The sequence below is a fragment of the Varroa jacobsoni genome, unplaced genomic scaffold (genome assembly GCF_002532875.2).
Source record: "Varroa jacobsoni isolate VJ856 unplaced genomic scaffold, vjacob_1.0 scaffold_1457, whole genome shotgun sequence".
In the NCBI taxonomy this organism is placed as follows: domain Eukaryota; kingdom Metazoa; phylum Arthropoda; class Arachnida; order Mesostigmata; family Varroidae; genus Varroa; species Varroa jacobsoni.
In genome coordinates this window covers 482,488-494,659 of record NW_019214359.1, presented here as the reverse complement: position 1 = coordinate 494,659, position 12,172 = coordinate 482,488, and the positions used below count along the sequence as shown (strand labels likewise).

At 38.5% G+C, this 12,172-nt stretch overlaps 3 protein-coding genes and 1 long non-coding RNA gene across 4 annotated transcripts; 1 reads left to right on the top strand and 3 right to left on the bottom strand.

Annotated features, from left to right (window-relative positions):
* Nucleotides 1-109: 109 nt before the first annotated feature.
* LOC111270244 (actin maturation protease) lies at nucleotides 110-1,919 on the bottom strand. Its single transcript, XM_022850375.1, has 2 exons — nucleotides 1,829-1,919; nucleotides 110-1,450 (listed from the first exon to the last, which is right to left on the bottom strand). Exon 2 carries the CDS (start codon nucleotides 1,447-1,449, stop codon nucleotides 559-561), a length of 891 nt encoding a protein of 296 aa, XP_022706110.1. The 5' UTR covers nucleotide 1,450; nucleotides 1,829-1,919; the 3' UTR covers nucleotides 110-558.
* A 141-nt stretch (nucleotides 1,920-2,060) lies between these two features.
* On the top strand, nucleotides 2,061-3,671 carry LOC111270246 (uncharacterized). The gene is made up of 2 exons (XR_002686217.2): nucleotides 2,061-2,635; nucleotides 2,878-3,671. It is a non-coding gene; the product is annotated as an uncharacterized LOC111270246 (long non-coding RNA).
* A 206-nt stretch (nucleotides 3,672-3,877) lies between these two features.
* On the bottom strand, nucleotides 3,878-6,689 carry LOC111270245 (cytoplasmic polyadenylation element-binding protein 1). Its single transcript, XM_022850376.2, has 3 exons — nucleotides 6,125-6,689; nucleotides 5,758-5,939; nucleotides 3,878-4,182 (listed from the first exon to the last, which is right to left on the bottom strand). The coding sequence occupies exons 1-3, from the start codon at nucleotides 6,441-6,443 to the stop codon at nucleotides 3,922-3,924; spliced, it is 762 nt and encodes a 253-aa protein (XP_022706111.1). The 5' UTR covers nucleotides 6,444-6,689; the 3' UTR covers nucleotides 3,878-3,921.
* A 3,370-nt stretch (nucleotides 6,690-10,059) lies between these two features.
* Nucleotides 10,060-11,979, bottom strand: ATPsynE (ATP synthase, subunit E). Its single transcript, XM_022850408.2, has 2 exons — nucleotides 11,780-11,979; nucleotides 10,060-10,439 (listed from the first exon to the last, which is right to left on the bottom strand). Exons 1-2 carry the CDS (start codon nucleotides 11,825-11,827, stop codon nucleotides 10,206-10,208), a joined length of 282 nt encoding a protein of 93 aa, XP_022706143.1. The 5' UTR covers nucleotides 11,828-11,979; the 3' UTR covers nucleotides 10,060-10,205.
* Nucleotides 11,980-12,172: the final 193 nt, after the last annotated feature.

The window sequence follows — 12,172 nt, the reverse complement described above, 5'->3', positions numbered from 1 at the left end:
CCTATGGTAGTCCACCAAAGACCAGCTCGACAAAATTGTGGCAAAACTTATTACCTACCGTTTGCTAACATCTTTTTAAGATTTACATCATTAGAGAAAAGACAACGCATGAAAACGATGTACGGACTTTATTCATCACCCCTTGTGTATACATTTTCTATCAAGAGCTGGTTTGAGTATCCATTCCAGAGCGGACATTCAGATATATTGAATATAGATGCTGAATGTACAATTTACCACGATATACGAAAAAAAGCAGTTCACAAATAATACCAGGGCCGAGTAAATACAATAACATTTTACGCAGTTGTCTACTCAAACTAAACATGCTTGTATAATCAACCAAAGCAGATGCATTTGATATCTGCCTTACTTTCCGTTAATTAAAACACATTCACATAAAAAAAGTCAATTTGTAATCATAGAACTATATACATTAGTTAACTTTTGTCACTAAAGATAACTTCTCATGACCATGCCAATAGCGTCGCTTTCAATCAGACATAAAACTTTCGCGAAACGCAGCTTGTATTCACTGGTAGTCATCCTTTAATGAAATCACAAATCTAATCGTAACACCTTTCCTCTGAGGCCCTCCCTAATTCCACCGTGGGGTAGAACATATTCTGGTGCACTTTTCGGATCTACTTCATTTAACTGGCAGCAGCTTTCACGTAGTTCCTCCACCGACCACAGGTCCGGTTCGTTAAACCACCCATGCTGCGCCAATACATACTCCGCTCCGCTGTTCATGTGCGCTTCGTAAAATTCAAGATTTCCGCGGAAGATTGGCTTATAGACTGATAATCGGTCTAGTCCACTCATACAAGGTTCACACGGCTGCCGCATCAACAATACACCAAAGAGTAAAGCCCAATGCGCCTTGTAGCCGTTGAACGTAGTCGGTACCCCAGTCTCATACGAGGCATCGTACGGTACCAAAAACACCTTCCCTTGGAAGAGATCGGCGATCATGGCTTCCTTCGTAGGAAACTCCATTACGTGCGAAGGTAAACCAATGTACCTATCGCAGAGCATTTTCAAGTTTCGAATATCGAACAGGTCTCCAATATTTGTTAGGCTCTGATTATAGGCCCAGGTGAACATTCCCTGAACGTCCAGTCTGCGTCCTACGGCTGAGGCCGCCATTGCCGTCGCTACAAACCCGCACTGAGCGTTCCCCCGTTGAAGAATAGGCTCGATGTTCCTGTATGCCATAACGGCCACCGGATAGTACAGAGACAAATGATCCCACTCACAGTTGACCAGCTCGACCGGTGCATCGGCAGACTTCTCACCGAAGCTCCTCTTTTCCTCTACTTGATTTTCAACTGTTTCGGCTAGACTAGCAAACGTGTTCAACCGACTAGTTTGATCTGACGATAATGGAAAGACGTCGACGATCGATGTCGCCATCTGCGATGACCCAGGCGCTGTTTCGTCACACATACTGAAACACAGCAGTTTTATGTCGCCTACTACACAATTTGTTGTTCTTGAATCGATCGAACTTACGCCTTTATGTGTGTTTAGAATCCGTTCATTTTGGCGTACATAGGACCAGCACAATAAGCCAAAGCAGCAGGAATGCCATTTAGAAGATGTGCTAGTTTCACCGGCCAAGTGTTCCAACGCGGCTAAGCACCAGCATTGCTCGACCTCCGTGATTTTGTCATCATATGTTTAGAACAACACATGTGTAGCGTACCTAACTAGTTAACTGGTCCGTAGCAATGCAGAGCAAAAGAAATCTTCGAATTGAACAATTTGAATATATATTGATGGCGTGGGCTGCACCGCTAAGGACAGCACTACAAACGCATGATACCTTTTTTAAATTCGGACGTAGCTGAAGTGGATATTCTAATGATAATGAGCGCGTCGGTGGTAAGGATGTTGATGGCTACTTGTTTCGACGGTACTGCTGTTTGTAGAAAGAAACAACAGCAGGAAGTCATCTCGGAAACTCGTCACAGGTAACGTCGTCCTAACTTATTTGTGTAGATCACGTGTTTTTTGTTGGTTCGTTGATGGTAAGTCGTCGAAGGTGCCGCTTTCAATTGAGATAGAATGCATTTGTAGGGTAAGTTTTGCAACAGCGCTGTCCTGTGCGCCAGCCTTCTATCCAGGATCATTTTGAAAATAACTATACGTTATCTGAATATGAGCGGATTGGCTGAAGGATTCAGTTTACCTGACCTTTGGATCTGTCGATATTAAAGTTTTCGTTCAGGTCCGCAGGCTTATCTTCGTCAACAAAACAAGCTTTAACGACGGTAATAATGTGTTAGCTGCATCTTAAGGCTCAACTATTCCACCTGCTTGGGTCATACTGCAGTAATACTGATATGGTTACCGAAAATCATGGCCAGAATGGAGGAGTTTCCTGAAATGCTAAAAACTGCCCTTTAAACTTCTAGTAGTAAGAAAACAAAAGCAATGATTTCAACAAAAAAAAATCTTTGGTTCAAGCTCTATTGGTAATAAAAAGACAGATTACAGATAGATTTTACCCAAAAACGTCGTCGAAATTGATAGCTATCGCTTTTGTATGTCCAGGCCGACATTTACGATTGAAATTCCTATGGCCGATATCGTATGAACGAACAAGCTTCGAACCGTAAACAGACAGAAGGTACGTCACTCAAACCCTATATTCACGTCAGATTACGGAACAAACCACTAATTAATTATAAGAAATCTATCAGTATGCTTAGAACAGGCGACAGCTTAACAACTTTGCTAAATAAACTTGTGTATACTTAATGAACTAAGATGTTAAGTATAAAGTGATTGAGTCAATACGTCCCTTATTAACTTGCTACATGTTCTTGTGTACGTCATATAGTTAAGTATATTAGATCTATTCCATTTCAGCAACGCCCAGTCTTCATACAAGTGCCTGTCATGGTCACGCGCTGAATAGAAGAAACCAAATATTAATTTTTGCAAAACATTAAAATGAAGAAGCTGAATCGATGGCAAATACTACAAACGGAATGCTCAATATAAGTTCCAAATAGCCAATTAAAGAAAATCATAAAAAATCGCTATTATCCAGAACATATGTCCTCTCTACATGATTAGCTATTGATGATTTACAGTAGCTACTGAAAGAGACGTTTGCATTTATAGATCCCATTAGTCGTATATTTATCCAGTTGAACTTGTTAGAGCACTGCGTGTCCTTGCCACACATGTGAAGCTCAGTTGGGATACATTTGTCATTTTAGATGAATATTTTATGTAAAACCCAGATATTTGACTTTTTATTTAACAGATACCATTTAATTTTTTTCCTGCTAGCTGTTGGCTACATAACGGTTCCTAAAGGTACACTCTTTGCACTTCAACTTCGACTATAAGTTACAATTTTAGTGGTCTGTGGAATTAGCACGGCCATACAAAACTAATGTTTACTTTTGTTATAAATTCAGAGGCTAAGGACGCAGAGACCCAAAAAAGGTAGGCTTCAAAACCTCCTTGTTTATGTTGAAGCTGACCTTTTTCTAAGTCTGTTCTGGAATCAAGAAAAACACTAGCCCTTCACCGTAAATTTAACCTTTATTGTGTTTATTTTCTCGTGTTTTATATGTATACATTGAATATTGGTTATAAATGTATATACACAAAAAAATGCTTGCACAAATAAAGTCCTTACAAAACCGGAAGACCACGATATTTTCATTGTATGACTGTATATGCGTTCAAAGAAATAATGTTATCACTACTGTGTGTGTATTACGTAGTACCAGAAGGCTACTACTACCACTAGTAACATTACTGCTGTTATTATAATCAGTAATAATAATAAAATGCAGATGATGTGTAAAACTCACATAGACAACCTGTGGCATTTGCACACATTGAGTACAAAGAAATCCTCTGTTCTCTTTGAAATGTCTTTATGGAGAAATGACTTCACCCATCGATCTTGATCTTCGGATCTTTGCTAAGGGGACGATGTGAGGCTAGCTCAGGATCGCTCAAAGGATGCAATCGTATGAAGCACGCAATGCAAAGGTATGAAAGACACGTTAAGTGCGGACAATAGAGGAGAGCAGGAGACCTAGGGCCCTCTGCGACCGGTGGCACACCTAAACGCGTCAGACCACGTAAGCAAGAATCGCAGTCCATTTCGTCGACTATGTACGGTTTGATCTCAAGCACCTTTTTGCGTTCCTGAAATGATCCGCGCAGGGAAGTATCTAAGAATATGTGTACGCATGTTTCAGATATAACAATAAACATATAACAGATACGAACGTCGTGTCATCAATGGTCGGAAATTATTTTTTTTGTAGTTTACAATAATATTTTAACGGCTTCAACTTGACATCGTGCAACAATCTGCTCTTATAGCGGGAATGCATGACATATGCAAAAATGTATACACTGTAAAATGGATCACAAGTTTCTCATTGTTACTTCTTTTCAGGATGTAATTTATTGAAGATTACGAGTGAACCAAAATCAACTTTTGCAGATAATATTGAAATGCTATTGGCATTATCAAAATGCAATAAAGCACACACGCAATATCGCAGGGAACTGCAGGCAGGTCTACCTATGCGACTTACAATTGTTCAAGTTTCAAACAAATAAAACTCTCCGGAATGTTCATTGGGGGTTTCGGAAGACCAAGAACATTAACAAGCTTTGCTATCCAAGGTGGAGTACTGAGAAATTGCAGCAAAACCTCCGGAAATTTACGCAAGTCGTGCGTTTGGTATCAGTAAATCAATTGTCCATCGAATTTTAAGATATTGCAAACGGAAACATTATAATTTCAACAACGCCCCGGACCAAGGAGTATAATGTTGCGAATGACAGTTGAAAAAACGTAAACTGGATGCACAGTTTTGGAGTGGATTGATTAGAGCAATGGGACTGCATTAAGATTAAAGAGTATAAATAATCGGCATAATTGCGCTTATTGAGCAACTGTCAATTCACATATTATGTAGAGACAAAATTTAGTAAAAATTAAGCAGTAATATGCAAACTTACCAAAAATTATACTGTAATGCGACATTTCAAACAAAGGACTAACTGGACCATTCTTTTTTGACAGTTCAACGATTCATGCAATTCAATTACCTGCAAGAATCCGCTTTATCACACATTTTCAAAACTTGGTGAAAATAGCGATTTTGGTTTCCAAGAAAACGTAGCACCTGTACATTGCTATCGTTATGCGAGAGGACACCTTGATGAAAATTTTCGAAAAAGACGGTTTAGCGAAGAGTGGAGAGGTTTTCCAAACTTGGCGCCAATGGATCTTTCTTCTAGAACTTCCTAAAAAATAATGTCTACGCCAGAAAATTACCGACACTCAAAGACTGCAATTCAGAGAGCATGTGCCATAATGCCGAATGAAATGTTTCGACTATTTGTTCACCGTAATCAGCAATGGATTAATTGAAACTATGGTAATATTGAGCATGATAGGAAAAAAGTCATACACCTTATGTGGATTAATTTACAATTCAAATGTTTATTATGTGTAAATAAAAAACTCAAGTTATACTTATTCAAACTATATGCACATTTTGAAATACGTTCTTTATAAACCAACTTTTCTAGAAGTCTTTCATGAACTTGACGATCAGTTTTGTTGATCAAGAGAAATATCCATACTTGTTGAGAAGACCTCAAGTAATTACCATCAAAATATTACTACGCCCTAACTGTTTCAAAATGACTTTTGAGCATAATGTACATAAGTGAATGCCTTAACATATAACATATAGGTACCTGACCACGGTGGTCGCTGTAGACAAATGAAAGAAACCGAGCTTTTAGAGCAGCTCGATAAGCTTCACTCGTGAAGAATGTTGCTCTTGCTGCTCCCTTTGGAAAAAGAAATTCGCGATCTACATCGAGACCAACATACCGGACCCCAGGAAAAGTTGCTTCCAATTTCTCAGCCAACTCGCCTTGAAGATATTAAAAAAAAATATGGGAAAAATTACACCACATTAAGCCATGAGTTTATTTTTCAGTAACGTATTTGTCCATTTCATTCGAATCGTAGATCACAACCTTACCCGAGGAAGTCTGCTAAGTTTCTGTAACAATTATTCGTATAAACAAGTAAAAACGAAACGTAAGGCGAACGTACTAGCTTTGATGCAGCGCGGCACACCCCCAACAAAAATTGTCTGGCGGTGCAGGAGGTCGGAAGGCTCATCAAGAAAAACCCATCGATCGCGGAGGAACCAAGGCTGAATATGCAGTCTTTTCTTTTGCTGCTCAAGCTGCTGCTGAAAAGCTTGCTGCGTCTGAAAATTCTGCTGATATCTTCGCTGATTATGATGAGCAAAATAGTTCTGAACAAGTTGTTGGCCTACTGACAGCGCGCTATAAGGGCGGATAGCACGGGTGAGACGAGCACCCTCAAGAAAGGTGACTTCAATATAATATAACCCGCGTTCGCACATCTTACATACCGACAGTAGCCGGTGAACAGAGGCCTCCTCCTAAATAAAAGAAATACAAAAGAAATCTCTTTATTCGGCTTAATTTGAAATGTGTGGAGATAGATGCTACTGACAACTAAGGTTGCTTAAAACAAATAGGCTCCAGGTCTATATTGGGTTATCGGAAAAGCATTGACCGTTTTTAAGACAAAATCGAATTAAAATTTTGTATACTTTAAAATAATATTACCGAACTAAATATTTCCCTTTTTTTAATCGATGCTTTTACACAATTTCTCTAACAACACTATAAGCCCATCACTGTAGAACTTCTGTAGTTTACAGACAAGCAACTGTGAATAATGCTTTTTTCGTCTTTCCACTGAAATCGAACCAAGCTAAGGAGCTCTGCAGAGACCACAACAGGTTATCATCTGTGTGATAGTACAAGTTCCAGGCTATACAAACGATGCATTAAAATTACCCACCTAAATTCTTTCAATTTTTATCGGGTAGCTAAAGATGTACCTGGTCTGACACTGTCATGGAGAAAATCGGCACCTTTCCTGTTTAATAGTTCCAGGCGATTTTTTCAATGGCTTCGTGTCATCTCGTAAGCTGTAGACAGCAGAGGTCCAAATCAATCGTTTTGTCAGGCAGCAGTAACTCATAATGCAGTCTCATAAAAACTTAGCATCACGTTCTCTGGCGTCGGTCTGGGCCTGGTAACAGACTGTAAAGCACTTTTTTGTAATATGTGATCGACCTTTCCTTAGTCATATTCCAGCGCCTTAGAACGCGTTTCTCTCTACTTGTGGATGTTTAGTTTTTTGACGACATCATTGAGCTTTTGAAATCATTTCATCAACTTTCCCTTTTTTGGTCGACCACTACGAGAAGCACCTTCCGCATGGAAATTTTCAGAACGAAAGTGACACGATCATTTTTGAGGCGTTTATTCCGACAGCGTATCTTAATTATAAATAGTGCATTTTTTGCAGGCTGGGTTTTTTTATGCCTTTACCGTAATAAAATTATAAACTTCAGAGATTTTTTGCGGAAACTGCACCGGTCTTTTAAACACTAGTTTAAGTCATTAATACAGGAATGACAACACCAGTTAGCACATCTGCCACTGCAATAACGCCGACCTGCGGCTCCTAATGCCTAAAATATGCAATTTCAAGACCATTCAAGTAAGAAAAAACAGTCAATACTTTTTCAACAACCCAATATCCTTATAATAATAATTATTATTATGTATATACATACATGCAAATTTTTAATAAATATTGTTTTTGAGAGTCACTGAGTACCTCTTCCATGCACCGAAATTCAAAATTTGGGAGGACGTAAGGTATACAGTCCTTATGCCACAAGTTCGATATAGACTCGGGGGGGCTATCAGGGGGTGCAAATGGGGTAAATGCCTTACGCTGCATGACTGTCGGAAGGAATAACAGCGGGGAAAGCAAAAGCACAAAGTTCGTGTGAAAAAAAGAAACATTTTTTTTAGCGCCAAGGTTATGTGGGAGCGGGAAAAGTACTATACACGTTCGCACTTGACAACTGTGATTCTTCACAACACTAAATTAAACTATAATCACTGAGCAAAACAAAATGACGGTTGCGTAAAATTAGTTATTATTCTTCTCATGATTATTTGAATTATAAAGACTAACTGAGTCTTTATAGCGGTTCAGTTTACTCATTTGAATCAATTAGGCTTCTTTAGTATTACCATTATAAGAACAGTACAACTTCGTAGTCGGAATCAATTCATACTGGACGTTTGCAAACAATCGCGCTGGTGAATGAATATAATATTCAAAGCACTTTACTTCTCCAGTTCTGCTGATTCGATTGCGTGCAAAAAGTACAAGAAAATCCTATTACTATACCTGTTCAAATAATTCAAGTTTCTGCTAAGTCTGATTACCTCGAAGAGTAGAAAAACGTAGCCTTTGATATCTTTACCACCTCCAAAATGCTTTTTGCCCGGCCAGGTGACAGTGAGTGGACCGAAAACTCGGAACATATTAAACAAATCGTCTTCAATATGCGAACTTGGGTACGAGCATGGTAAGCCCCCTACAAAGACTTTTCGAGAAACTGTACCGTCCATTACACACGGTACTTGAAAAAGTACAAAGCTGATATGAAGGCGCTGATAAGATACCGTGGTAAAGTCTACGAGCGTGAGCCAGAGTGTCTGTTGCTCAACAAGCAATTCCCTACACTCAATATAACAACAGCAATAACATTCCAAGAAACTGATCGGAGGAGCACGTGTTTGTCAACGATACTTGATGGAATCCTGTTTGAAAAGAAAAACGAAGTAATTAAAATACTGATCCCGGGTGTCAAAATTCGAATGACGAATAGTATGGCCATCAAGTTTAGCAATTCTTAGAAACACACTCTAGTGGTACAAGGTGGATAATAGCAATTCGACAGCACAGAAATTATTCTTGGTAGACTGGTCTTAATTTGCTAATAATTAGGTCAGTTAACTTGACAAAATTAGACTAATAAACGTATTAGGGTAGGAATACAACATAAATCAAACAAAGCTTGAACAGAGACTGTGTAGTATGATACAAAATTTATTCATAAACATTTTTACAACCATAAATATAAAATGACTGCTTCAGGTTTATGACAACATATCGATTGACTTGCAAAGTGTCGTGACGACTGAGGAGTCACTTTCTTGGGGAACGCTATTAAAGCTTGCTCCGTCATTTCTGCTATGTTATTGAACTCTGATAGCCGGAACTACTGAGTGTCGAACACTCCGTATGATTTGAAGTGTTATGGTCTTGTAGGAAGTGTTTGTTAGCATACCGTTTACTTAAAAAAAACTATTCGGTTACTGCTCTGCTTGAATTCTAAAGAAAATGGAAATATACGTAATCTACTTGAATCCTAGAGAAAATGGAAATATACGTAATAATTGATAAACGTTTGGCCCACCCCACACAGTCATAATTACCAGTCATTATTTGATATGAAGATTCCTTTTTACTAGCAATCGATGATCACATGAACACACACTTTCCACCAGCGAAATACCTGGATCTTGCCGTTGTTTTTAAAATACAATTTTTTGGATACCCACATGAGGCCGTGCCGGTTTTGCCACGCATGTGATAAAGCAGAACTACTGACCTACGAGCACTCATCAAATGATGCATTTGTTATCGAATTGAAATGCAGAGTATAGTTATTTTTGATAAAATTAAAGATATTCTCAAAATGCATCATCAAAAAAGAGGAAGCAGAACAGGAATGATACTGAAAGGCGGGACGTACCCGTCACAATTAGGGCAGTCTAATGTATACCGATGACGAATTTAAATATCTTCAGTTACCATTTCTAGGGAACATTTTTAGTGCCGATTAGTTTATTACTAGGCAAGCCACTTCTCAAGCCAACGCCCGCTTATCTCATAATGGGTAGCAGCATCGTAGTTCTTTTTCTTTACTGATTACCTACTATTGCGTTCATAATTTCAATGAAAGTAAAATTTTCTATAATCAAGAACAATCGAACAAAATTTAATCAAGGAATTGCTTATGTACACGTCGCAGACGCTACATCAATCAACCATCCAAAACAGAAAACACCACTGTATACTCAATTGTAGTCAGAATGATTTATTCTTTTTTTCAATGAATTAATATTCCATTCTAAATCCTATGTTACATAAAAATGCTGCACTCGTCATAGTTTTTCACCGATCACACATTATTATACCCATTTGACGACCATCAACAAATTCATTGCAAAGGAAATTGTTTGTCAAAGTCTGCGGGCACTTCTACGCCTACTTCCTTAGCCAATGTCAACATTTCGGCGCGGTTCGCTCGCATCTTCTCAGCCGCCTTTTTCTTAGCCTGATCTAACTTATATTGCAATTCAGCTTCGCGCCGACGAGCCTCCTTCTTCGAAAGACGATTATAGTGGAACGAACCGTAGCCGATCCCGACAAAAAAGGCAATCCAGCGAGAGCCCTGTAGTAAAATGACGATCACAAACAGAAATATGACAATAATTTAATAGTGATTTGATATTCGTACTAAAATCTTCGAGCAAGGTCAATGTCTGAAGTACTAAGGCATAATATTTCCGCCATTAATATAAGTGAATTTTTTCATGGGACAGCAGCCTACAAGTGCTTGAGAAGACTGAAAGCAAATCATACAGCAAGCAATTGTATGTTTGAATTTGAATCAGAGCATATGATAAAGAGAATCCCTGTGCCAAAATCTGTGGAAAATAAAATATATAGCAATGAAAACGAAAGCAACCTTGTGTGTAACCTCGCCTAGGTTTTTTCCGGAGAGCAAGTATTAGCATCTAAGCGTTGCCAACACAGCGCGCCGCCTTGATATTTTAGTAAGCAAATATCGTCATATAATAGACTTATAATAGAAGAGCAGCACTGATGTTGCGTCGTGTTCTATTTAATGCCATGATAAAACTAGCACAAACAATAAAGTTCTTCAATGTTTCTAACGTGTTTCTTGTGATAGACCTTTACAGAATAACGATTTTTCTACTGAAAGTCGCTACCAAAATACCATCTGAATACGCCAAATATGCCAGTTATATGTTGAATGCTAATAATAACAGTAATAACGTGTAAGGTTGATTAAAAAATGAAATACGCGATAAACAAACTTTTGAATCATGTCTACACCTATAGTTATGTACCAGCGTCTAATGCTTTTAACTTCAAAAAGGACCATAATGTATATAGAATAGTTGTTAAAATAACATCGAATTAGAGTTCATTCGAATGAATTCCCAGCCTAGAGATGAAAGCCGTATATGACTTTGCAGGTTCCCATTATAATAAAGGAAGAAAGAAATCACCGCTCTGAATAGCAAGTAAATCAATATGCAGATTACAAATATCTACTTAGACCTTGCAGTGGACACATTAATACAATGCACACATGAATACGCATAGTAAAACCCCTTGTATAAGTTCGATTCTCGGCGAAATAAGTTCCAAACTCTAAATCCAAAGGGCATAAAAGTTATTTGTTCCTTTTAGTTATAGCGACACTAATATGAAGGTGAACATATATATATAAATAGAGAAATATACACATAATTTAAGGCAAGACACAACAATAAGGGCAAGTATGTTTTGAGTAGTATTTCGCTGGTGCGTTTAAATTTCTCGTACGAAGCTTACAGTACCTATGCGTATTGCAGACAACTGAAATCTTAATATTTAGTATTTGTTCCCAGGCTAATACTATGCGCCCCCACCGATACAGTGCGTTAACATATCTCTGTGACCTTAGAGGGTCACGAGCAAAAATTTCTATTCTGTACTCACCCGAATAAACGGCGAAACGTTCAGGGGTGGAGGAAGTACTTGAGTCATGTCCTTTCCGACGTAAGAAGAGCTGAACCAACTATAGGGAATGCGGAAATTGGCCTCAAGCCGTCCGATTTCACGACACTTGAACTGTGAGAACTACTAATCAAAGAACGGCTGGAACATCCGTTTCGTGCCATAGAGAAGCTTCATTCTTAAACATCAACAAAGCCAGAGGACCGCGCGATGTTTAAACAACTTTCGTTGTGCGAATGGACAATTAGAAGCCACTGTCTGGAATTAGTTCGAAACATACTTTTAACTGTGTTAAATTTTAAACAAAACTGGCCAAGTTCATGCGAGATTTTCACCATACATCCACTGCATCTCCGGATTCGAGCGCTCATTCGG